General features: G+C 59.3%; 1 protein-coding gene across 1 annotated transcript in view; it reads left to right on the top strand.

Moving 5' to 3' along the window:
* Positions 1-7,286: 7,286 nt before the first annotated feature.
* KIF21B (kinesin family member 21B) overlaps positions 7,287-25,329 on the top strand; it is a 46,098-nt gene continuing 28,055 nt past the window's right edge. The window contains exons 1-8 of the mRNA XM_057508141.1: positions 7,287-7,563; positions 20,123-20,345; positions 20,622-20,804; positions 22,831-22,980; positions 23,060-23,194; positions 23,575-23,742; positions 24,066-24,181; positions 24,405-24,600. Of these exons, the coding sequence (XP_057364124.1) occupies positions 7,523-7,563; positions 20,123-20,345; positions 20,622-20,804; positions 22,831-22,980; positions 23,060-23,194; positions 23,575-23,742; positions 24,066-24,181; positions 24,405-24,600 (1,212 nt within the window). The 5' untranslated portion in view covers positions 7,287-7,522. The remainder of the gene's footprint in view (positions 7,564-20,122; positions 20,346-20,621; positions 20,805-22,830; positions 22,981-23,059; positions 23,195-23,574; positions 23,743-24,065; positions 24,182-24,404; positions 24,601-25,329) is intronic.

Here is a 25,329-nt window from a genome sequence, read left to right on the forward strand (position 1 = left end):
GTCAATGGGCACGTGTGTCTGGAAATACGGGGGGTCGGGAAGAGGACACAGATTGATTTTTTTAAGAGATGATTTCACCTCAGGCCAGTGCAGGCTGTCATGGTCAAAGGGCCTTTGAAATTACCCTAAAACTGTCCCATGGGACTCGGTCCACACACTGCCCGTGGTGCCGGCATTCATTACCGCCCCATAAAACCCTCCGTCTGGTTGCATTTTTCCACAGTTGGCACTTTAGAGGTTAATCGTGTGTGCTCTCCCACCACTGCCCCCTTGCCAGTCTCCAACCGCTCCCCTCCCCCCACAACTCCTCCTATTTTTAAAGCGTTAAATGCTCATTTGCTGGCAGTTTGCTCTGCAGGGCCTGGCTGAGACAAGTATCTATTAAAATCCAAGGAAATTATGCATCCTTGGGGACAGAAATCAATAGCTGGTAGACAGGATGGGCCTGATTTTTAACTTAACCAGAGGGAAGGGGTTGAGCAGGGTGGCACATGAAGCAGGAGGAGGGCGGCCTCCCTGAGGCCCCGGCCAGGACTGCCTCAGAGGCCTCCTCCTGCTCACCAGGTCCGGGAGGGTCTCCACCCGCCCCATCCTCTCTCCCAGACCCCAGGCCTGAGGCTTCTCTTTTTTCCTCTCTCCTCCGGCTTTCCCAGCGTGGATCCCCGCTCAGACCTCTCCGTGGGCCTGCCTCTCCTGCTGAATGTCCACTTTCCCTCTCTGCACTCTCTAATTCCCCGCCACTGTCCCCCGTCTGGCGGAGGGAGGACCCTCAAGGAGCCCACAGGCCACATGGGGCAAGGCAGACGGCTCAGCTGCCCCTTAGGGGCCAGGACCCCAGTTGATTGTCTCGGGGACCAGGATAACTCAGCAGACACTCTGAACCTCTGCTGGAACAAACAAGTTGGAGCAAGTTACTTTTTTTTTAAACCCAGTTTACTGAGTTATAACTAATATATAATCAACTACACATATTCAAAGTGTGCAATTTGATTATTTCTGCAAGATGTATCAACCTGTGGACCCATCAGCCCCAGGGAGATAACAGGTATCTAACCACACCAGAGAACGTCTTGGTTCCTACCAGGAATCCTTCCTCTGCCCCTCCCAGCCTGCGGCCCCCGCCTCGCTCCTCCCCACTGCCTCTGCCCTGCCAGGCAGCCAGCGACCTGCTTCCTGACAACTGTAGACTGGTTTGCGTTTTCTAGACTTGAATCAATGGAATCACACAGTATGTGCTCTTTTTGATCTGGCTTCTTTCACTCAGCGTGATCATTTTGAGATTCATCCATGCCGCATCCGTGTATTGAGAGCCCATTTTTATTGCTGCACAGTTTTCCATCGTGCGCTAGACACAGTTTAGCCAGCCATTCATCTGTCGATGGACACGGGACATGTTTTCCAGTTTAGAGCTTTGACAAATAAAGCTGCTACGAACATTCGTGCGCACATCTTCCTGCGGGCCTGTGGCGGGGTGACAGGGCTCTGCTCATCTTTTTAGCTCAGAGGCTGCCAAGGCCCAGGTCCATCCTTCCTTCACTCGGTCCTACACGGGATGAAACAGGACATCAGCTTGCTTGTGTTTGAACTCTCCTCCATCCCTTGTGCAGTGAACCTGGGCAACTTTCCATGTCCTTTGTTTTGTGGGGATGATAATTTTTCCTACCTCCTGGGGGTGTTGTGAGCACTACATAAGATTATGGATTTGAAGCATTTAACACAGTGCCTGGCACAGTATTAGGAAATGAGAGCTGTTATGACTTTGCACATGCCTCTGAGATCCATGCAATCCAAAATTGTCTACCTCTAGGATCTCTGAGAAGTTGCCTGAGTGCTTTGTAGTGGCTCCATTTCAAAGAGGGGTAACAGAGTCCCTGGGGAAAGAGCGACTTGAATAGGGTCTCTCTGAGTTGTGGGTTAACACAGGTGTGTCCCCACACCCAGCTCAAGGACTGTCTCCTAGACAGGCAAAGGGCAGTGGAACTTGGAAGTGGCATAGGAAGGCCCTTGGAATTGTTCTAACTACTTCTCAAGAGTGGATCTTGAGGACCGTGGGGGATGGTCCAACACAGCTGACCAGGAGATTCTGAGCCTCCAGAGGGCTTATATGAAACCATGTTTGTTTAGTCAATGCCCAGGACCCAGCAATCTGGAAACAAGGCAAAGTCTTAGTAAAACTGCAAAGGCTGAGACAGGTGGGGGAGGAAAGCCTGCCTGTCCCCTTCTACCTGCCACGGGGCTCCATGGAGCCCAAGAGATCAGAACCCAAAGGGGCTTCTGGGTGTCTTAGATGGGCAGGTAGAATTCTGGAAGGCACGTGGGCCCTTTGGGGTCTTTACAGACCAGAGCTCTGAATTCTGGTTCTGCTCCTACTAACTATATCAGTTATGGTGGGGCAGGCTATGCCAGGGTACATATAAGCCCATAACTTCAGTGGCTTAACACAGTAAAAATTTATCACTTACACTGTATAAACAATGTGAAATTGTGTGAGGGTGCTAGCTTCCACCTGGAGGTGATATGTCAGCTTTGCATACATCGCATTGGTGGTCACATGACCAGAGCTGAGTCCTGTTGACATTTCACTGGTCAGACCAAGTCACGTGGCCTCAGTGAGTCTTCCTGCTCACATTTCACTGGTTGAAATAAGTCACAGGCCCCCAGCTAACATCAGAGGGAGGACATGCCATCCTGCCTTGTGCCAGAAGGCAGAGAACCGGAAATATTTGATAAACAGCCCTAATGATCACTACACTAGCCAAGTGACCTCTGAGCCCATTTCCTCTTCTGCAAAATGGGGACAATAACAGTATTTAGATCATAGATTGTTGTGAGGACTAACTGAGAAAACTGATAAAATACTCTTGGCACAGTGTAACACATAGGGTGAGTAAAATAAAATTCAGATGCCCCTCAGAGAGCCCCGGCTGAGGCTGAGACCAGGGGTATTTGTGAACTGCAGGGATTCAGCATGAGGCTCCTTGCTGCTTCTGCCAACATTTACCCCGGCTCCCGATGCCCAGCACTGAGTGACCGGCAGAGGCTGGGTGGACTCTCTGCAGATGGGCCTCCTCCCCACTCGCTGGAGCAACGAGGACCACTTGGGCCAGGCAACCTTGTTGCCACACCCCCTCCAGCCTGGTGTCATTCCTCTTCATATCTGAGACTTCCTATCCTTCAAGGGACTTCTTTATTATAAATTCACCCTGCTGTCCAGTTAGGGGATGGGGGCCCATTGAAGGAGGGACAGAAGATCCGTGGGAAATGTGAAGGAGATTGAATTAACGTCCACTTTGTGCTGAGCCTTGTGCAGGGTGCCGACCCAGGCTACCTCACTGCCACCTCCTAACAGGCCTGTGGGGAGGTCTGGGCACTGTCCTCACGTTGAGGTGAGGAAATTGACGCCTGGAGGAGTTAGTTACAGAGCTAGTAAGTGGCAAAGCTGGAATGTGAACCCACATCTCTGTGATTGGGAACACCATGCTTTGGCTTGTGGGCTGTCTTTTGTTCTGTTGCACAGACTTAACTTTTATTCAAACCATGAACTCACATGCAGCCCAAATCGATGTTTATTTGGGTCCTTTCACACTGTTGTGGAAAATTCCCTGCTCTGGGACTCCAGGGACCATCTCATAGTCCTTGCTCTCTAGCTTACTGTCCGACTTTGAACAAGTCTCTTGACCTCTCTGGGCCACAGTTTCTTAGCCTGGAAATGAAGCTGTTGAACTAGAGGGTCCTAGGGCTCTTCTCGACTCTAGGATTCTGTGACATTGAGAATTGCCTATCCCTGCCTCTGCCTTTGGCCCTAATCCTGTATTGGAAAACATCACAAAGTAGAATGTGGATGACGATCCCATGTTTAAGGTTACATGGAGTATTAATTAAGCCCTCATTAACATTTGAAACCAAAAATAGTGTTTTGTTTTTTTTAGACTGATGGGGTGTTTGTGATTCTCAGCAGTTCTCTTCTTCTTTGCTATTTATAACAAATTCTGGTTTCCTCTATGGCTAAGTCTGTCTCCTTTGTAACAGAGGAAGTCAGGCTGAGCCTGTGCCTGAGCTCAGATCTCTGAGGCTGCACCCCAGTTGGCCCCCTCTGACGTTCTGGGCTCCTGCTAGCAGGCAGAACTGGGCTCTATCTCCAGGTGGGCCCTAGAGGGTTTGGCTGGACTATCTGCCGGCAGGATGGGCTGATGCCTGCTCGCCCATGGAATGAAGCACAGCTGCTGGGGTGCAGCTGGGGGTTGGGACTGGAAGTCCAGAACTTTGTACTTTCCACCCCAGAACTACACATCACTGCTCAGATAGTTTCTGCAAATTCTGATGCCTGGTGCTAAACCTAAAGATAAAAGGTCTCAAGTTCAGGTCACTTCTAGAGACATTTCTAAGGCCTAAGGGTATTCTTAGGTGTTTTGACTTGTTACTATAGGGTTGCTTTTGAGAGCTGGCCATGAAGGAGAAAGCTGGGCCAGATGGCTGCCCCAAGTTGCTCCTGGAGTATTTTAACTACAGCAGTGTGGGAGCTTCCTGCCTTGGAGAGGGTCCCCCGCAACCCTCCCCCCAGGTTCCATCTGCCCAGACACCCACAACTCCTGTCAGGAGAAGTGATGGAGGCCTCAGATGCCTCAGGAAAAGAGCCTCAGCTCAGAAGAGTTGGGGCTCAAACTCCAGTCCAACTGGGGGGCTCAGGACCAAACACGGGGTAGTGTGTGTGTGTTTGCCTGCTTCTGTCAGGCAGAGAAGAAAGGGTTGGGCAGGGGGGTGAGGTCCATATAGGCAGCTGGTCCAGAGAAGCTTCAGGGTCAGGGAAGGAAAGAAGAGTAGCTAGGAGGGGGGGAGGGGGGGAAGTGGGGCTAACAACCCGGAGGAAGCACTGTGTGGAAGCTGGACTGAGGCTGAGGAGTGCAGGGATTGCCCCAGGCTTCCTCTGACCCGCCAGCCTAAAGCTCTGCATGCTGCAGATTAAGCATCTTTCCTACCACTTGGATCCCCATGTGACCTTTGCCCAGTAACCTCCTCACATCTGGGCCGCAGCACCCAGGAGTCAGATCCGGGCGTCTAGCTGCCTTGCTGCCCCCTGGTGGCCCAGAAGGGAGCTGCTTAGGTAGCTGCCACAGCTGCCTGGAGAGGCCCTGACCTCTAGGAGGTGCGCCTCGAGGCTTCTCCCCGCCTGGAGGGATGTGGGGCTTGTGGGCAAGGCCTGCAGCAGCTCTGGAGCCATTTCCCAGCAGTAAAGCTGTGACTCAGAGGGTCACCTACTCTCAAAAGTTAGAGGGGACCTCCTGGAGGCAGGAAACCAGACTCGAGTCCCAGAGAAGTCCAGTCTGGTGGTGGGAGAGCAGCTTTGCAAAATGCTGCATTATCACCCAGGAGGCCCAAACCTAAAGCAAAATCCTGGGCCAGAGCCCAGCCCCCTTCCTCCAGTCAGTTGCTTGGAAGTGGTCTGGGGAGTCTGGAACCAGACACATGAGTTCAAATTCTGGGTCTGTTGCTTATATGCTGGGTGAGGCTCAGTTTCCCCATCTGCAGAAATTGAAAAAGAATAACCTTGTGAGCAAGGTTAGAGAATGAAATGAGAATATTCATATAAAGTACCTTGTTTAAGTAGGCACTCCGGAAATATTAGTCTCCTCTCCACCTCTTATTTTGCATGCAAGATGGAGAGAGAATGTCCAGGATCTGACTGAATACTCGGCTGGCTTCCTGCTCTGAGAGGGGTGAGCAAAGGGCCCAGAAAGACCTGCCTCTAGGCTGAAACGATGATGAGAAGTGCAGGATTCCGCCAGGACCTCCTTCCCCTCCTCCACCGTTGGAGCACTGCAGGTAAAGCTCCTATTTTCCATCAGGATCAGGGAGAGGGGTGTTGATTTGCCCTTGAAATTATCTTTGTTTCTTGCTTTGACCTTACTAGGTCAGACCAAACAGGAATCCGGGCCACTGGATGGTCACTTATCTGTGGGGCTGGGTGGGGGAGAGAAGGCAGGGAGGAGGCACCAGCAGCCGCATCCTCAGACCCTAACCCACACCCTTGCCCGAATCTCTGGCTTGGTTTCATCACCTGAGGGTGATGCAAGAGCCCTGGTGTCGGGCCCGCCTTCCTCCCCTCCCCCAAGCACTTGGGTCCACATCTGGAGCTGCAGCTGGGTCCTCCTCCAGGGGAGGGGCTGGGTGAAGTGAGGGAGGGCAGGGAGGGCAGCTGGCGAGGCGCCCTGTGAATGGACCCACTGTTGGGAGCTGGGGGGCAGGGAGAAGGTGTCTGGGCTCAGAGGCAGGAGCCATGCAGCGGAAAGGGGATTCTGACTTCCATCCGCACTGGTGTCCTCCATCACCACCCTGAGTTTAAGGTCTCCGGGGCTCCCCTTGCCCTTTGTACCCACATAAAGGCAGCTACACTCCTCTGCCCCCTTCCCCACCCACCTTATCCGCATCCTCGACCCAGGTGCCTGGATTTGAGTGCCCACTTTGTTCCCTTGTCCCCGCAGGGCAGCTCAGGCCTCCCACACTGACCCTTTGCCCCCCAGGGCCACAACAAGCAGAGCGTGAGGAAGGCGCAGAGGGGTCATCTGTGGGTCTTAAAGGTCAGTGGAGCTGGACTTGTAGCAGAAGAGAGGGGCCATCTGGGCTAGGAGCCTGGTCAGAAACAACCGAAAGATGAACGTTAAAATGCAGGTTAGAGGTGGAAAGAATCTTAGACCCTAGCAAGAATCTCCTTCCAAAAAGGTCGAGAGTCCAGTGGAATAAACGCAGAAGGGAAACTTTCCGCGCGCTTTCAAAATATAAACCGCTAATCGCGGTGAGGTGCTTTGAAATGAAGCGCTCGCACCCGGGACACCTGGGTTCTTAGCCACCCTCAGCCACTGACTCCCCGTGTGACCTTGGGTGGTTCCTCTCCCGCGTCCCAGCTTCCTCATTTAGGAACTGGGGGTCCCATCGAGGCTAGGTTCTGCGACCCCGGGGACCCAGGCTCCGGCCGGGTCAGCTTCTCGGCCTCGTGTCCCGTCCTCCCCAGCCCTCCAACCCGCCAGCACCCCCAGCCGGCGGGTGGACGCGAGCCAAGGGGTCCCTTTAAAGGCCGAAGTCCCGCCCCCGCCGCTGCTTCGCGCCCTCGGTTGGTGGTTCCGAGAGGGGCGGGGCCCGGCGTGGGCTCCGCGGGGCTCGGGGGCGGGTCCTGGGCCGGCCCGGCCCCCGCCCCCTTTGTTCGCGCTGCGGCGGGAGGCGGCCGCCAGGGTGGGAGGTGTGCGCGCGCGTGTGCCGCGCCGTGGGGAGCGGCGGTCGCCCCGCGGGCTGTCAGCTCGCCCTGCGCCGCCGCCCGAGGGCGCGAGGAGGGACGCGGGCCCGGCCCCGGGGGCCCTCCCGGCCCGGCGAGCCCCTCTGCCCGCCGCCCGCGAGCATGTCACCTCCAGCGGCCGCGGCAGCCTCCGCCAGCAGCGCCCGCGCCTCCCGCAGCCGCCGCCGCCGCTGCCGCCCCGGGCACTGGCCCCCGGACCCCCGCGCCTGATCCGCGCCGGACCCTCGCCGGAGGACCATGGCTGGCCAGGGGGACTGCTGCGTCAAGGTGGCCGTCAGGTAGGAGCGCCGGCGCGGGGCGAGTGCGGCGGGGCTCGGGCTTTGTCTCGCGTGGGCGCGGGGCCCGGGGCCGCGGGCGCCCCTCCGCCCGGGCTGCGCACTCCCGGGGGAGCGGCCGGCGTGCGCCGCGCGCCGGTCCCGCTGCCGCAGGGGGATCCCTCGGCGGCCCCGTGGGCCCTGGAAGGTGGCTTTGTTTGGGTGGTAATTTCGGGCCCCACTCGGGAGCCTTTAATGATCAGAAAATCGAATAAACAAGGAAATCCGGTATTTCACACCCAGCCCTGGCCCCGCCGGAGCGTCTGTGTGTTTCCTCTTCGCCTCCCCACGGGGCTGCTGTCTCATACGGGGGTGTTGGAGGGGGGAAATCTGCCCCCATCCACCCTGGTGGGCTAGTCTGTGATCTTGGTCCAGCTAGGAAAGCAGCGCACCGACCCGGGGAGCCGGTTCCGCAGACAAAGATCGAGTGCGGGGATGCATGGAAGGGCTAGGATGGTGCCTGGCCTCCCTCGGGGCGCCAACGGCTTCTGGAGAGCCCGCTGCTGGCCATGCACCCCAAGAGAAGATGGGACTAGTGGGAGGGAAGAAGAGGGGTTTCTGAGGTGTTACCTCTGAGAGGGCAGGAGGGTGTGACACTGAGGCCCCCTCCTTAGACAGACATTCAGATAAAATTGAGTGGGGGAGGGCTGCGTGGACCTGTTTCCGAGATACCCTGACAGTTGAGGTGGGAGAGGACAGGACTGGGGGCTTCTACTGGGAGGGATACACAGAGGGGCGAGGCAGGAAATACTGCAAAGTTGAGCCGTCTGTCGTCTTTGTGTTGGGTGGGGATGCCTCACACCATGTGGCCCCTCCCTGTTTGTTTGGGTCTTTCTCTCTGAGAGGGGTCTGTGAGTGGGACAGTGCCCATCTGAGGCTGGTCGTCAAGGCAGGGGTGGTGGAGAAGACGGACGATCCATGTCTGCCCCAGCTCCGTGTGATGGCAGTGGAAGGGCGTCCAGGTCTAGGGTGGGTCTCTGAGGCAGGTCTCTAGATTCCCTGGGTTGCAGGTGACCCATATTCCAGGAGTCCAGGAGTCCAGGGAAGCCCCTCCAGACAGGATTGGAGGTGGCTATGGGAGAGCTTCTCCTTCCTGCCCCAGGGCAGATGCCCCAGCCACCTGGCCCACCCTCTGCAGTGAGGAGAGGGGGGTGGACAGCTCTGGGGGGAGGCGGGCTGAGAGAGGGAGACGGAGGTGCTTCCCACGCATGCATCCCAGGCTGTGCTCGGAGCATCACTTGAGCAGTCTTGGCCCCGAACAGCCTAAGAGACAAAGAGGAGCCCGCAGGTGCCTGGTGGGCTGGCTGGGGCGGGGCCAGGCTGCTGCTGGGGCTGACATTGCAGCAGGAGCCTGTGGAGGTCGGGGGGAGGGCTGCCCATGGATGGGGGAGGCAGTGAGAAATGTAAATATGACATCTGCAGCAGATTGGAGCCCAAGTGCCTCATAAAAGGGAAATGAAGCCCTGGCCCCCGCCCACTGTGAACCAGGGCTGGGAAGGAAGGGACTTGGGGTGCCCCTCCCATGGGGGCTGTCCTTTAGACTCCATCTTGCAGGAGAGCCAAACAAAGCCCCTCTGCCCCGGCCTGTGTCAGGGTCCCCATGCTGGACTGGGGCATTTTAAAGCGGTGGAAAGCCCCATGGGATGGGCACTTGGTGCAGAGGATTGTGGGAAGCTGGTGTCCCCTTCCCACCATAGCCACTATCACTGGAAGGATTTGGGGACCCGTCCCACAGAGAGGGGATTGTGCTGGCCCGCTGCACCCGGGTCCTCGGGGTGCCGGGAGTCAGCTCTGGTTCCCTCTCAGGCGGCCCTGGTGGGATCTGCACGCCCACTCCTTGCCTCCCGATGCCGACGTGGATGGAGGGGGGGAGATGTGAGCGTCAGGAGAGCCAGGCTTTTGGGGGCCCCTGGAAGGTGGGGACCTCACCCACTGGTCCCCTCCCACCCCAGCCTGAGCATCCAGCCCGGCACACGCCAGACCTCAATGGGCAGCCGGCCGTGGAAGGCAGACAATGCCTGGACAGAACCCAGTTTCTGATCAGAGCCGCCGATAGGACTGGACTAGGCTGGGGCTGGGGCTGGGGCGGGAGCGGATGGTGCCCCTGAAAGACTGGGGAGAGGACTCCCGCCTCACGAGTCCCCTTCAGCCCCCCATCCACACCCCCAGAAATCACTTGTCCCACCTCAAGGATGGGTTGGTGGCTGGAGTGGAGTACAGCCTTGCTGGGAAGAGCCAAGAATTTGGAATTGCCAAGGGCCTTGCCTAGAGCCAGGTTCAGCTGTTTTCCTGACGTCCTGGAAGTCCTTTCTTGTATCTAACTGAAATGCTTTCTGAGCCCCGTGAGCGTGGCTGTGAGCCCTGGGTCCAGCTCTGGAGCAGGAATGAGAGACTTGGTCTCGTGTGTGTGTGTGTGTGTGTGTGTGTGTGTGTGTGTGTGTGTGTGTGTGTGTGTGTGTGTGAGGGGTGTCTAGAGACCGTTAAGCCTAGGTGAGTGGGGCAGGCCCAGGCCCAGGCCCTGTGTTCCCCTTGGGAGGAGGACCAAAGCTGGCTGGCTGTGGGTGAACGCAGGGAAGGCAGGGCTGGGGAACAGCCGGAGGAGGAAACTTTCAGGACTTGGGGCTGTGGGACCAGAAAAGAAGGTCTAGGCCTGAGCAGACCTCCTAAGTCCCACCCCAGGCCTCCCCTGGAGTCTGGGCCATCTGTCCCTGACCCCACCTTTGCACCAAGAGATTCCCAGGCCACCCTGCCCTGGGCTCCCTCTACCTGGGGCTGGGAGTTGGGGGCGGTGGGAGCTGGGGGGAGGCGACGCTGAGCTGGGCCCTGCCCTGGGCTCCAGAAACCCAGGCCTGACTAATGGGGGAGAAGGTGAAGGGGTGGCTGCTAAGAAGTGCAGGCTGACAAAGTTGAAATTGGGGAAGGAAGCCAAGTCATGTGGCACATTCAAGACCCTTTCAAGTGCCTACGGTGAGGGGAGCCCTCAGTGTGGCCTCCTCCCCCCGCCTTATCTCTGCCAGGTTTCCTTAAGCTTCCTTCCTCCCGTCTGCTGGCGGGGGAGGGGCACCTGCAGGTCCCACGTCTGTCTGTGGGCACCACAGGGTTGGGCAGGGCTGGAAAGGGGACGCGGGTGCAGAAGCCCAAGGACCCGCGGGGCAGTGTCCGGCTGCACCCTGCCCTTCCCCGTCTGGGTTCTCTAGCTGCGCTCATTCTCCCTGCCCCCCACCAATGTTCAGGCTACTCTGAGATCTTGGCCAGTGTCTGCTTAGAGTTTGAATCAAGAGAATTGGTGGCTTGGAACAAAGAGACTGAAGAAGACAGAGAAAACTGTGTGAGGGTGGGGACACAGGGAGCCCAGAGAGTCCCACCGTCCGCTCTGACACAGCTGAGGCCAGTGCTGGTCAGTGCCCACGTGTGCCACGCTGCCCAGTCTATTGATCTGGGACACCGAGGCCCAGACAGGACTCTTGCGGGCTGTGCGGAGACCTGAGAATCTTGGTGGTAGCCTCCTGCTGCGCCAGAAGGGCTTATGTCATCACCAGGAAGTGGAGTAGTAACCACAGGCCCCGGAAACTGACCCCCTCCACCACCCAGCCGGCCTGCAGGATTGCTCTGAAGCTGATTGGGTCTCAGCCTCTGAAAGGCTCTCAGTAGAGGTGGGGTGGGGCAGGGGCCAGGGAAGTGGCAGAGGTGACAGGAGTCTGGCATCATTACTCTTACAGCCCTTGGGGCAAAGGGCAGGACTGGGGCCCACGAGACTCATACTGGCTGGGCCATGGGGCCCCTTTTTGGTCTGTTCTTCTGGACCTCGGTTTCACCGGCTGTGGACTATGAAAAGCTGGTTTGTGCTTATTCGTTCATTTGTGAAGACCAGTGGTTTGGGTGACATAAAAGGCAGTCTTTAAAGCGTCAACTCCTGAGGAGTCGAGTGTGGATAAAATGAGACACCTAAGAGGTGTCTCTCTGGCCTGGGCTGTAGTGGCTGTTGGGTAAATGAAGGCTTTGCCTCCAGCCCTCTCTCCTTCCCTTCCTCCCTCCACAGCAGAAAGCACACTGGGATGGAAAGGAGGCTGAATCAGGAGGTGGCGAGGCAGCAAGATTCACTGAGCACTCACTCTGGGTTTGGGGTCGTGCCTACATCATCCCACTGCACCCCACCGGAGCCCCGAGGGGTAACTGATGTCATTCTCACTGTACAGATGCGCCAACGCTCACAGCCAGTAAATGGAGGAGCTGCATTTGAACTCAGCACTCACTTCCAAGCACAGGCCCCTCATACTGCTCTAAACTGCTGAATTACGGGGCTAATTAGCTCTTTGCTGTGAGTCTCCATGCTTCAGCTTCCTTACTACACACAGCGGCCGTGACCGTGAACATGGGGAAGTGCGTAGAGGCATGTGGTGCTGTGCAGACCTGGGCAAGGGGAGGCAGTCTGGATTTCCTCCACGGGGCTGCTCATCACGGGATTGCCCGTCCCCACTGCGGTCCTAGCCCCTCGGCCATGCTGTTCAAACCTGGGCTCGGGGAGCTTCTCCCTTCCTGCTGGATAGGAGCCTCCTCCGGTCTGCCTTTCCTTAGACCCCTGCAGCCAGCCCTGGGGTTTGTTTTCCTGCCTGAATGCTACCCTGCCACTCTCTAGGAAGGAGGTTCTGGGGACAGCCAAGTCTCCTCTTGCTGGCCCTCTCCTCCTTGACCCATGACCCCTGACCAGTTAAAGGGCAGGGCCCCAGGAGTGCTGGGTCTCCTAGCCTCTCATTTGCCCTCTAGACCTGGCAGCCTGTTGGGGAGGAACAAGATGGGGCACCGGGAGGCTGCTGGCTGGGAGGAGAGGCTGCTCCCCTGCCCTGGGAGGGAAGCCGGGCTGGGATGGCGGCTGTCGGGATGGGCTTGGTGCGGCCCGTGGGGGCATGGCCTGCAACTGTATCCTGGCCTCTGGAATGCTCCCCCTTCACCCTGGCTGCTCTGGGGTTTGGAAGGCAGGCGTGCCGCGACCTCTTGCCCCTAGATACCTGAGTTCCTCCCCCACACCTTGCCCGATTGGTCCTACCTGAGACTGGGTCGGGGTGTACCGAGGGGAGCCTGGCAGCTGGGTCTGGGGCCCAGGGCCAGTGTGGCTGAGAGAGGCTCGCTGCCCACCCCTCCGACAGCTGCTCTCTGGCTGGTGCCTGTTGCTCTGCATTCCTCGGCAGGGCTGTGTCCCCAGGGCCAGTCCGCACTGAGCTGTGCCCCACCAGACGCAGATGCCGGTACAGCCCCCGGGCTCTGGGAGCTCCCGGCTGAGCCCTATTCCATGCATCTCCTGTCTCCTGGGAGGTCATGGGAACCCCTGCCAGATGCCCCGAGATGGGGGCGGGACGGTAAGAGCCGCACTGGAGCACAGCTGAGCAGGGCTTCCTGAGCTGCACGGCCCCTCTTCCCAGGCCCTGGTGACAGAGGAGGCTGACCGCAGACCAGGCTGGCTGGCGGCTCTGGAAGCTTCTCTCTGCTGCTCACAGCCAGGCTCAGTGCCCACAGCAGGCTGGGGGGCTGTCCAGCCTGGGACAGGGACCGGCCCCCTCTCAGCTTCTCCTCGGATCTCCATCGGGACTCCCGACCTCTTCCCACTCGGCCTGACTGCTTCCTCCACATGCCCGGGGTGCCCAGGGCACAGCAGAGACCCTGATGCCCTGGGGCCAGAACAAGGCTCTCCCCTGGTGCCCTGCCCTGTTGGGCTGCCTGTGCCTCCATTACTCAGAAGTCAGTGTGGCCAGGACTCTGGAACGAACTGAGTGAGAGAGGTCAAGGACATCCCCCTAGGAAGGAGTGAGGTCTGGGTTGGCACCCCAAGACTTCCTGTGGGTTTTCTCAGAGTGTCTGCACTCCTTCCCTCTGCTCCTGGGAGCGTGTTTAGGGGCAGAAGTCAGGCAGAGAGGGTTGATGGACCCCTTTCACCAGGCCTGCCTTAAACCCATGCCCTTCCACCCAACAATACAAAGCCATCTTGTTTGGGGGTTCAGAGCCAGCCAGGGTCTTTTCCCTGAGGGCAGCCTCAGGGGGGCTGGGCTGGGGGAGGGTCTGAGAGGCCAGGAGAGGATCCCGGGCTGCAGTGGCTCTCCCCACACCAGTCCCCTGCAGCTAAAAGGGCCAGCATCCCAATTTGGACCTCACCACCTTGTTTCAGAGAGGCCTGGCCTCCCTGGGAAGATGCCCTCTCTCTGCTCAGTCAGCTCAAAGGCCCCGGGTGTCTGGGAGCCAGACTCCCCTGAGAGAGCAGGGGTGTTGCTTCACCGCCTTCTCCAGAGCTGGCAGGCTGCCTTCGGAGAAGAGGATGCTCATTAGAGTGGGGGGCGTAGGCGCCCTCCTTCTGGCACAGGAGAGCGGCCTTCCTCTGATGACGGGGACGCAGCCTCCGGGCCCCCGGCCCCGTGCCCCTCCATGCCCCAGGCCTCAGCTTTCCCAGCTGCAGAATGGGAAGCAGGCCTTGGGACAGTGCTGGCAGCTGTTGGTGCCATCAGCCCCGAGATTCTCTGAGGCGTCATCCCCTCCGGTCCGGCCCCTTCCCGCCCTGGAGCGGGGCCCCTGAGTGGACGCAGCAGGATTGGCCAGAGGCAGGTTTGGTTTGAATTTCATCTCCACACCGTTACAAATTGCTTGACTTTGGGCTTGTTAAATTTCCGTAAAATAGGAAAATTGCTTCACAGGTTCTTCAAACCCCACAATATGTGTGTTCATGTATACAAATGAGCTGGACACACAGGTTCTCAAAAAATACTAGGTATCGTCCTTATCAGATGAGACATGGGCGTCGGGAATGCAAGGAAGAAGCACCAGTGGTGTTGGCGACTGTTTCCAAAGAACAAGATTCCACCGACTCCGGGCTCCCCTTTCCAGGGCTGAAGCATCTTTGCAGGCAGGAAATTCTTTTTGCCAGCGTATCTAAATCCCTCCTCTGCAGCGGAGCTCGCCTTTGATCAGCCTCTGCACTGATGAGGAGGAGCTGGCCCCTGGCGGCTCAGAGCGTGGCCAGGTGAGTCTGTGCCAGGCAGACTAGTAGCCATGGGCTCCTCCGTGTCTCCTGCTGCGCGCGCATGTGCGCGCGCACACACACACACACACACACACACACATACACACACACTCTGTCTCTCTCTCTCTCTCTCTGTCTCTCTCTCTCTCTGTCTCTCTCTCTTTCATGGTGGACGCTAACACAGCAGAGCTCCACGCCACCCCTTCTGCCCCAGGCATGCGTACTACCGGCAGGGCACGAGAGAGGAGGTCATGGAAATGAGGCAACCCCAGGCTTGGGGTCAGTGCACCCAGAGACAGGGTGATGAGCTTCCTCACTTCTCTACACCCCCTGAGCTGTCCCACCAGCCTCTGGGGGCTCCTTTTCAGGGTTCCAGAAAAGTATTAGGGACAGAAGGGAAGAACAGATAGGTTTATGCCCTGTGTTCTTCTTGGCGCTAATTATGTCGGTCGTCGGTCTGGCCGTCTGACGCGTGATTCTAGTCCAGGTCTCTGGTTCTTCTCAAAACCTCTGAGGTGGGGCCTGGGCGAGGGTGTCTCCCACCCTGGAAGTCCCCAGGGTGCAAATTACTCGCAGTTGGACAGCTATGCCCACCCCTTCTTCTGAGCTCTCCTTCTGAACGCAGTCTTCAGGGCTGATAGCTAGTAGAGGTGTCTTCCTGGAAGACCTTGTTACTTATCAGCTGTGGGACCTCGAGCCAAGCTGATATCCTCTGAGCCTTCATTTGTAACTCAGGGGCAACTATACTACCTTAGAACTAAATGATTTGTGTAACGATCTAATATGCAAAGCATCCCAGCTCCGGCGTCTAGCAAAGAGGCAGTCTTGCTCCATAAACGTGGGTGCTGTTGCTAATGGGGGAAGTTGAGTAAGCAGACGTGTAATGGGTCCCAGGTACCAGTAGCGAAATGGGTCAGGAACTGCAGCCCATACACTGTAATTGTGAGCATTTTCTAGGATTCCGGAACAGTTCTTGGTTAGTTATTTTAACATCACAGCGTGTTCCCTCTCCTGGGGAAGACTCTTCAAATGGGAAGAGCCTGGGGCTGCACCCTGAGGAGCTCAGGGTGCAGAGCTCCCGACTAAACGGGGGTCAGCTCCGTCAGAGCGCAGCCCGCCGAGTGGGTGGGACTAATTCACCCGAGAAGCTGAGCCAACCCCCGGGAGCTTAAGGTCACTGGTAGAGCCCCTGGGAGTGGCGGTGATTGGCTGGCTTTGTTCACACAAAGGCCACCGAGGATCCAGTGGGGCCAGGAGAGCCGGCCCTCCCCCGCCCCACCTAAGCCCTGGGGTGGGTGCAGGGCTCGGGCCTGTTCCCCTTGCAGTCTTTTCTCCTGGGCAGGCTTTCAGCATCCCCGGGCCTGCCTCCTGCCTGTGTCTTCTGCCCTCCCCTTCCGCCCTGTCCCCCTCACTCCCCAAAGAGCTGTGGCACCGCCGGGCTCAGCTCCTCCTGCAGCACTGCGCCTCCCCTGGACACCGCTCCGGGGCCTTTGTGCCACCCGAGTCTGGGGCGGTGGGGGAGGCTGTGAAACCTAGCGGGGAGCGGAGGGGGCGCGGCGCCCGGCACCCGTGCCAGATCCCGCCTCTGAAAAGCTCCGAGCCTCTCTCTTCCCGCGGCTCCCACCACCGCTCAGCCTGCGGGTTGCCAAGTGGCGAACAGACCGCGCTCTGTTCTGGGAGAGTCTGGGGGCCTTTCTGAGCGGGGCTGTCCTGTCCGCCGCCCCTTCCTCCCCGCAGGCCCTGGAGGAGGGAGAGGGTGTTGGGGGAGCTTGGGCTGAGGTGCCCGCGACTCAGGAGGGCTCTGGGCAGGAAGGCCATTGGATGCTCCCTCCGCAAAACTTCATTGACAAGAACAGGCCACTGGCCCTGGGCCTCAGTTTGCTGATTTGCGTTTTTCAAATATTGCATTGAATTATTATTTGTCTTCATTACTGAGTTTTTCCTGTCCCCGGAAACTTCGCACCTGAGGCCAGTGCCTCACTCGCTCACCCTAATCCTGGGTCTGGTCCCGGGTCAGTGGTTTACTCCCAAACCCTAGAAATGGGTTGCGTCCCTGCGCCCACCCCCAGGTTCCCGGGGGCCACGGGCTGCGAGGGGGCTTCCTCCTCTGGGCACGGTGGGGCTGGCAGAGGGCCACTGCCACTTTGAGGGCAACCCACAGAAGTGACTTCACCCCGGGCGGGACAAGGGCTGCTGACAGCCAGAGGGGGAGGTGATGGAGTCCTTAGAAAGCCAAGGCTGGGAAGGGGTCGCCTAGCCGCACCTGAGGGGGCAGCAGCTCTGAGCCACAGGGGGTCAGGGTACAGGCTTGTCGAGGACCCCGTCCTTATCTCCCTGCCCTCTCACCTCCCACCTGTGCGGGTTTGAATTCTCCACTGGGCAGGGAGTGGTGAGGAATGAGACCCTGTGTCTGCCCTGCTGGCCTGTGAGCCCGAGAAGGCAGGGCCAGCCTGGTGCCCATCTGGCACGTGACAAAGCATAGTGGCAGGACCCCTTCCACAGGGCCTCCCCGGCTCTAATGAAGGGGAAGGAAGTTTGTGGGTTTGGAGGTTGAGGTTCCCAGGTGGGAGGCAGCCGGAGAATGGGAGAACCTGCAGGCTTGTAGCCAGAGCAGGAGCCAGTGCTGGGCTCCAGCATGTTTACCGTGGGTGTGACTCAACCACTTCAGGCCTCCTCTTTCCCCTCTGGAAAATGGGCGCTGAAATCCCTAGCCCATGGCATTGGTGAAATAAGGCCGCCCGCGGCGGGTGCCTGGCCCTGCACTCGCTCATGGGAAGCATCCTCTCTGTCCTCAGTCTCCAGTCACGCGTGCACGTCCACTCCTGGCACTGACACGCTCGCTCCTGCAGGCCAGGTGCTGGGGCATGTAGTGACTCCCAGGGCCCGTGTCCTGTGTCCCCAGCTGGTACCCTTTCCTCTGGGTCAGACTGCCCACACCTGCACCCTACAGAGCACCCGGTGCTTAGACTGGGCCGCTGTGGGCCACACACCAGGATGCGGGGGCCAACGGAAGGTCCCAGGGTGAATGCCTGCTGACCCCTTAACTCCTGGACCCTAAAGCCCTGGAGTCGCCCTCTCTCCATCCCCTCTCCCAGCCTGCCCTCTGCTGCTCTCGTGTGCTGGCAGGTGACTCCACGGTGGCCTGGGGGCTGGCTCTAGCAGAAGAAGCTGCCCCCTCACTGAGGGGCTCTGACAGGGAGGCTGCTGCTCCCCCTCACTGCCCCTACTGTCTCCGGGGATCCTGATCTGATTTCCTCCAATCACCAGCATTGCCATCTGCCTGGGGTAATTAAATGGTACTTGAATTGGATCCAGAAATCTCATTGCAAGCAGCCCACGTGGTAGGGAGGGCATCTCTGATAGCTGACGCTAACCAGCAAAGCTGGAGGGTCCTCGGGGGCTGCCCAGGCAGACCTTCAGTTCACCTGGGTGCACTGGATGTCCTGGGCTGGAAGTGATTGTCCTGGGTCCCACAGGCCCAGGGGCAGAGCCAGGTCTGAGGTCTCAGGCAGCGCCAGAGCTCCAGGTTCCTGCCTGGCACCTTGTACATCACGCCGTGCCCTTCTGCGAGGCTGCTGCCTGCTCTCTCCCTTGGATACGGCACGCTGAGCCCTGCCCCTTAGTGACCCAGTGGCTCTGGAGCATTGAAGAGGCACCGCACACACTGCCGGGGTTCAAATCCTGCTCAGCCCCCGACTGTCTGTGAGTGGCTGGACAGTCACTTACCTACAAACAGGGGCAGCAGTATTCACCTGAGGACCGAGAGCCAGTAGATGGCAGCGCTGGGCCACGGCCTGGCACCCGGCACGTTTGTGTCGGTGGCCGCCCTGGGTGGTGGAGTGGGAAGCAGTGCTGGCCCTGGTGTCTTTCCGGAGGGTCTGGTTTCTGGTCTGAAGGCCCAGAGAACAGAGGAAGAATCGGCTGCCCCCCTCCCGGCCAGAGACAAGTTCCGGGGGAGGCTGAGGGCTGGGTTCGGATTTCAGCTTGGCCTGGGGTAGCTGGCATGGGTGGAAGGGATGGCGGCCTCCCAGGCTTCCATTCCTGTTGGCCTGTGAGGCTGTGAGGACCCCCTGACCTGTGCGGTCCTGTCCACACCCGGAGGAAGCACTTCTGAAGAAAGCCCAGACTGTATACGTGGGTGTGAACTGGGCCCGTGTAGTGAACTGCCCTACCTGACCCCCAGGCCCCTTTGACCCTCCCACGGCAAAGTGCAGGTAATGGGCTCAGGTGAGCACCTCCCCCGGCCTGCAGCCCTGAGTGAGCCTTGGGGCCTGGCGCACCCTGGGATCGGGACAGGAGGGTGCTGGGAGGCCCTGGCTCTGTGGCGGGGCACCTGGGCCCTGGGTGGGTGCTGGCCTGGCCTCTCACTCTTCTTCTTGGCTTAGGAAGCTGACAAGCAGCTCACTGTGGGTGCCCGGCTGACGGGGCTGCTTGTGTGAGCTCAGGAGCATTTAGCGCCTCACCCGTACCCCCTCACCAGCCCCACACCCGCCGCCGTTTGCCCTTTTACTTGGGGCATTTGGGAGGTGCTTTCCGCCCAGGCCTGCAGCGCATGCTCACTGAGTCACTCTTGGTTGCCATGGGGACCTGGTCCTGGCAATGGCTGCTTAGAAGAGGAGAAGGGGTGGCTGGAGAGAGACAGCCCTGTCTGTGGTTGCCTCCCCATCCAGCCCTGATGCCACTTTTCTTTCTCTTTACCAGGGAGCCCACCAGCATCAGGGGTGTGGTCCCTCCAGTGGCTGCCTGGTGTCCCTTCCAGCCAACATTTGGCGTGACACCATCTGGCAGGGCTGTGCGTGCTCAGGTCCCTTGGTGCCTGGGGAGGAGCCAGAGCCTGTGCCTGAGAATGTGCCCCCCCGGCTCTGGCATCCGGGGGGCTCCTGATCTGGAGGCCCCTCGCAGCCCCCCCAGGCCTTGACAGAGGCTCTGGGCTCCTCGGGAACTTGGTCCCACAGGAGCCCCCAGGCCTGTCCCTCTGCTCCCCACCTCGGTCCTGAGCTTTGCCTCCCCAGAAGGGGGCCAGCTGCCTCCTCTGTCTGTGTTGCGGGAGCCTGATGGGCTCCCTGTCCTGTCGGGAGCGTGAGCTTGGGTGCCAGACAGACGTGGGCCTGGCTCTGTCGTGCTCCGTTAGACAAGCATGAGCAGGTCGCTTAACTCTCTCTGTAGTTTCCTCCTCTGTAAAATCAGGCAAATGATATGTACCTCACAGGTTTATAATGATGAATACATTAATTCATTTATGTAAAATACTTTTAACACAGCTCTGATTATATAGAGCGTTCAATAAATGTTAACAACCGCTGCTTTTGGCTACCTTATTGCTGCTATTATCATTGTTGTGTTATTACAAAAGCTGCCCTTGTCCTCTGAGAGGGGCGTCCAAGCTTCCTTACCCTCGTGCTTGTCGGGGCTGGAGGGGCCTGAGGGAGGGGGGAGCTTGGCCGGCAGGGTAAGGGAGGGGGGCTCACAGGCACCCCCCGCGAGGCTCACCCAGGGCTCTCCCCATCCCATCCCGGGCAGGATCCGGCCCCAGCTGTCAAAGGAGAAGATTGAGGGCTGTCACATCTGTACCTCTGTCACCCCGGGGGAGCCCCAGGTCCTTCTGGGGAAGGACAAGGCCTTCACCTATGATTTTGTCTTCGACCTGGATACCTGGCAGGAACAGATCTATTCGACCTGTGTGAGCAAGCTCATCGAGGGCTGCTTTGAGGGCTACAATGCCACAGTGCTGGCCTATGGGCAGGTAAGCCACCACCTCCCCCACTGATGGCCAGTCCATCTCTGGTCTCCCCTGTCTGATGGGAAGGAGAGCCCCACCTTCAGACCAACCGAGGTGCCGCTCTTCTAGTTATCAGAGGGAGGCCGTCAGAGAAGGCTTCCACAGGGTGTAGCTTTGGGGGCAGCCAGGTGGGGATTCAGGCTGGAAGTAAACGGTGGGGGACTTCAGCCTAGGATCCAGGGCTTGCTTGCACCCCCAGAGGGTGCATGATAACACCATCCTTCCATCTCTGCCATGCAGACGGGGGCTGGGAAGACATATACCATGGGCACTGGCTTCGACGCAGCAACGTCGGAGGAGGAACAGGGCATCATCCCGAGGGCCATCGCGCACCTCTTTGGAGGCATTGCTGAGCGCAAACGCAAGGCACAGGAGCGGGGTGTGGCGGGGCCCGAGTTCAAAGTCAGTGCTCAGTTCCTGGAGGTACGTGGCCTTCGGGGGTGGGAGGGAGGCGGGGGACAGCGGGACCAGGGACACCGAGCTCCTCCAGACCAGCGGAATGAGCCTAGGGCGCCACGGAGGCCTCTGAGGGTGAGAAACGCCCTGCTGCTCGCAGTGGCCCAGCAAGAGCTGGAAGACCGCCTGGCAGGACTCTCTGGAGACCTCCTGCCCCAGATGGGGCTCGGGTCAGTGAGAACCCATAGGATCTCTTCAAGCCTGACTGAGTCCCGGCTCTGACACTTAGCCGCGTGACCTTTGGCGTGTCCTGTTACCGCTCTGCAAAATGGGGTGATAACATTCATTTCCTTAGGGGCTTGGGGAGGATGACGTGGAAGGAAGCACATGCCTGGCACAGAGTGAGACCTCTGGTTCTCACCCGTCCTCCTGGCCTCTGCTGGGTCCCCGCCCGGCCTCAGAGCAGCCTGCCCTGTCCCTCTCAGGTTGAGGTCCTTCCCAGCCCTCTCAATCTCCTCTGACCCCAGGGCCAGGAAGGTCCCCCAGAAGGGGACTTCCTTTGCCTCTGGCCCTCCGTCTCCCTGGGAGAGTGTCCGTGAGCTGAGGCCAGGGGCTGTGGCAGCTTGGGGCTTTGGGGGGCAGGAGGGGCCTATCAGGAGAGTCTCCAGGGAGGCAGGGGGACCAGGATGCCTCATGGGGGCCTGACTGGACCAGGCTCCTCCTCCAGGACACTTGAACAAGGCAGCCTCAGTTCCCAGCATCTGAAACCCCAGCCCACAAGCCCTCCTGGCCTGGGGCATTTGCTATGGGGCCACCCTGGGCTCTCAGCCCATTTGCCCTGTGCTCCGACTGTACCCAGATTGTCCTCTAGGGATGGAAGTGGCTCCAGCCCTCTCTAGGTCTTCCATGCCCCACCGCTGCCCACTGCCTGCCCAGTTACTCCCTGCTGTGTGCATAGGGCAGCTGCTCTCCCTTTAGGGGATCCTGTATTTTAGACTTGAGAGTCTTTGGCCTTCAGGATTTTGCTTCTGATAAAGTGACTGAATATGTGCATGTATGTGTGTGTGCACATGCATATGTGTATGTGCATGCATGTATGTGTGTTTGTATATGTACGTGTGTGTGCCCCAGTCTCTATAAGCTTTCTTATCTCTTTGTTGTCTGCCTTTGTAGACCCCCAAATTGCAGGCCAAAGGGTGAGCCACGAAGGGTTAAATGATGCTGCATGTCTGTCCTAACAGACAGACAGACACCATGGCACCCGTGTCTGCACCAGTCCCTTCCGTTTCCCCTTCCCCTTCCTGTGGGGTATTTCTGTCCCTTTAAAGCCATGAAACCTCAGATGTCCAGGGCTGCAGCCCGGCCCTGCCCCCCAGGACTGTGTTGGCCGTGGACGCAGCTGACCAGCCTTCCCCGCTCCCTCCTGTGAACATCCTAGCCCTTCAGCAGGTGACCTTTCCCTGCCAGGGGTGCCAAGGCTGCGGCCATCTGAAACAGGGTGACCGCTCCGGGCCGGGCCACCTCCCCCACAGTGCTCTCCCCAGGGGGCCCGGCCACAGCGGCCGTTCTCCGTGCCCACACCCTCCCTACCTGACTGGAGGCTGTCGCCTCCGTGCCCGGGGGCCATCGGGGTGCCGTCTCCACCGGGCCAGGCCCTTCCCCTCCCTCCTCTGGAGCCGCGTCCTACCCCCGCTTTCCCAGCCCTGTAACAAGCAGGGTCCGTGTCCATTATGGTGGGATCTTCACCTACATCTGCGACCCGAGTCCTCTCGTCTCCTTCAGGCCCCTTGCCCCCACCAGGACGGCTGAGTGCTGGCCCATGGGCTGTGGTGGAGCAGCCTCAGGATAGCTGGCCAGGCCAGCCACCACCCACCCCTGTCCAGGAGAAAGCATGGACTCCAGAACCCAGGGAGGCCTGGGGCCGGCCGGTCAACTCCCAGGGCCTCAGCGTCCACATCTGCAAAACGGACCTGGTTCATAAGCCAAAGAAAGCCCCGTGGGGCCCCCCGCCACGTGCCATACACACCCAGCAGCTGTTTCTTGCCCCGCACAGCTGTACAATGAGGAGATCCTTGACCTGTTCGACAGCACCCGGGACCCCGACACCCGCCACCGCAGGTCCAACATCAAGGTCCACGAGGACGGGAGTGGCGGCATCTACACCACCGGCGTCACTTCCCGCCTCATCAACTCCCAGGAGGAGGTGAGCGTGCCCTGACGGTCCGGGCGGGCGGGGGTGACCCGCAGCCGTCCCCAGCCCTCACACCTGCTCCCCTCCCCAGCTGGTCCAGTGCCTGAAGCAGGGCGCCCTGTCGCGCACCACAGCCAGCACCCAGATGAACGTGCAGAGCTCCCGCTCCCACGCCATCTTCACCATCCACGTGTGCCAGATGCGGGTGTGCACCCAGCCCGACCTGGTGAGGAGCCCGGGGGCCCAGGAGCCAGTGTGTTAGGGGGGCATCACAGGAGGGCAACGCGAGGAGGGGGCTGTGGATCTGTGGCCAGCAGACGTGGGTCTGAGGCTTGCCTCTGCCACTGTGGATTTTTCTTTTCTTTTTTCTTAAGCTTCAGTTACCTCCTCTGTGTGGTGGGGGTAACCCTGCCTCTGTCACTGTGAGGGTTATGCAGGCCGCGTGTAAGCTGTCAGGTGCTCTGCATGTGTGAGGGGCGAGGTCCCCTGCGGCTGTCCTGCCTCTTGGCCGAATCGCGGGCAGCATCCCTGTGGGGCAGGGCTGAGAGCAGAGGGGCAGCAAGGTGGGCAGGGGGCTGGCAAGTCAGACGCCCACCTGTGCTGCAGGTGAGTGAGGCGGTGATGGGGCTTCCTGAGGGCCCGGCTCCTGCAAGTGAGTATGAGACGCTCACTGCGAAGTTTCACTTTGTGGACCTGGCCGGCTCGGAGCGGCTGAAGCGGACGGGGGCCACCGGCGAGCGTGCCAAGGAGGGCATCTCCATCAACTGTGGCCTGGTAGGCACACAGCAGGTCCCAGCCCCAGGGGCCAGCAGGGCTCCACTCCAGACCCCTCTGCGGCCCTCCACCCCATGGCTGCCTGCTCCTCCAGCTGCTGGCCAGGGGCCCCCTGTGCGTCACTGTGGGGCCTTTGTCCTTCACCTGCCCCTTGTCCCCAACTTCCTGACCTCACCAGCTCTGCACATCTGCCTGTAAAGCCTCCCAGGGCGTCCGAGGGCTGCTTGGGTCAGCAAGGCAGGTGCGGAGGGCTCCGGCATTGTCCTGTCCCCACCCCCTCCCTCTGGGGGCGCCTCTCGAGTGCCAGGCTCTGTCTCCTGCAGCTGGCCTTGGGCAACGTGATCAGCGCCCTGGGGGACCAGAGCAAGAAGGTGGTGCACGTGCCCTACAGGGACTCCAAGCTCACTCGGCTCCTGCAGGACTCACTGGGGGGCAACAGGTACCCCCCAACCAACCGCTGGGGAAGGGCCGAGGGGCAGGAGCTTCCTGGGGAATTCCTGTGGGAGGGTTTAGGGCATGAAAGGCCAGTGGACAGGTGGGCCGTCCCGCTCCCCCCCCGTGGGCTTGGGAGATGGGCGCCTTGCGAATGGGGTGGGGGCAGGAAGTCTGCTCCAAGCTGATGCTTCTTCGAGCTAGTGGCGCATTCATCCCTCGCCCCCCAGCCAGACCGTCATGATCGCCTGCGTGAGCCCCTCAGACCGGGACTTCATGGAGACGCTCAACACACTCAAGTACGCCAACCGGGCCCGCAACATCAAGAACAAGGTGGTGGTGAACCAGGACAAGACCAGCCAGCAGATCAGTGCGCTGCGGGCCGAGATCGCACGCCTGCAGATGGAGCTGATGGAGTACAAGGCGGTGAGCTCGCTGCCGGCTCAGGGCCGCCAGTTCCTCAGCATCCTTCCCGCCTCTCCTCCCCGTCCCCGTTCCTCACAACGTCCTCATGCCTGGCACCAGGGGCTCATCTGGGTGAATCGAGCACAGCTGGAACTCTCAGGGTTGTAGAAAACTAAGAGAAAAAAGTGCACTGGGCTTCTGTTGCATAGATTGTATGCACAGGACAGCTGCTCTGCTGGGTGCTGTGTGTGTTGGACCAGATGAGCCTCCTAGACTCAGAATAATTGGTACAGAGTCAGAGTAGTTGATGGGGACCACGTGAGTAGTCCAGTGTGCTGGGGGCAAGGGTCCGGGCAGAGGAGAGAGGGCCTCCTGGAGGAGGGGGCTTTTTGGATGGATTTTGAAGAATGAGTGAGACCAGCAAGAGGAAGTGGAGCAGGCATCATAGGATGTGAACAAGTCGTGGACAAAGGAACAGAGATGGGAGAAAAGAGGGCCTCTTTGGGAAGAACTAATTCCATGTGACTAAGGCAGAAGTCACCAGCTAGTGGCCCTTGGCCTCAATCTGGCACACAAATGGGTCTTGCCCTTTATTTTGAAACTATGCAGTGTAGTTGCCAACCTTTCTGAAAACCAGGGAATTTCAGTTTTTCTTGAAAACCTTCAAGATCCAATAGCATGTGGCACTAACCGGCCGGAGTGGCGTGGTGGCCGCCCCTTTAGGCCAGGTCTGGGACTCTCAGCTCCAGC

Source organism: Manis pentadactyla, chromosome 9, assembly GCF_030020395.1.
Source record: "Manis pentadactyla isolate mManPen7 chromosome 9, mManPen7.hap1, whole genome shotgun sequence".
NCBI lineage: Eukaryota > Metazoa > Chordata > Mammalia > Pholidota > Manidae > Manis > Manis pentadactyla.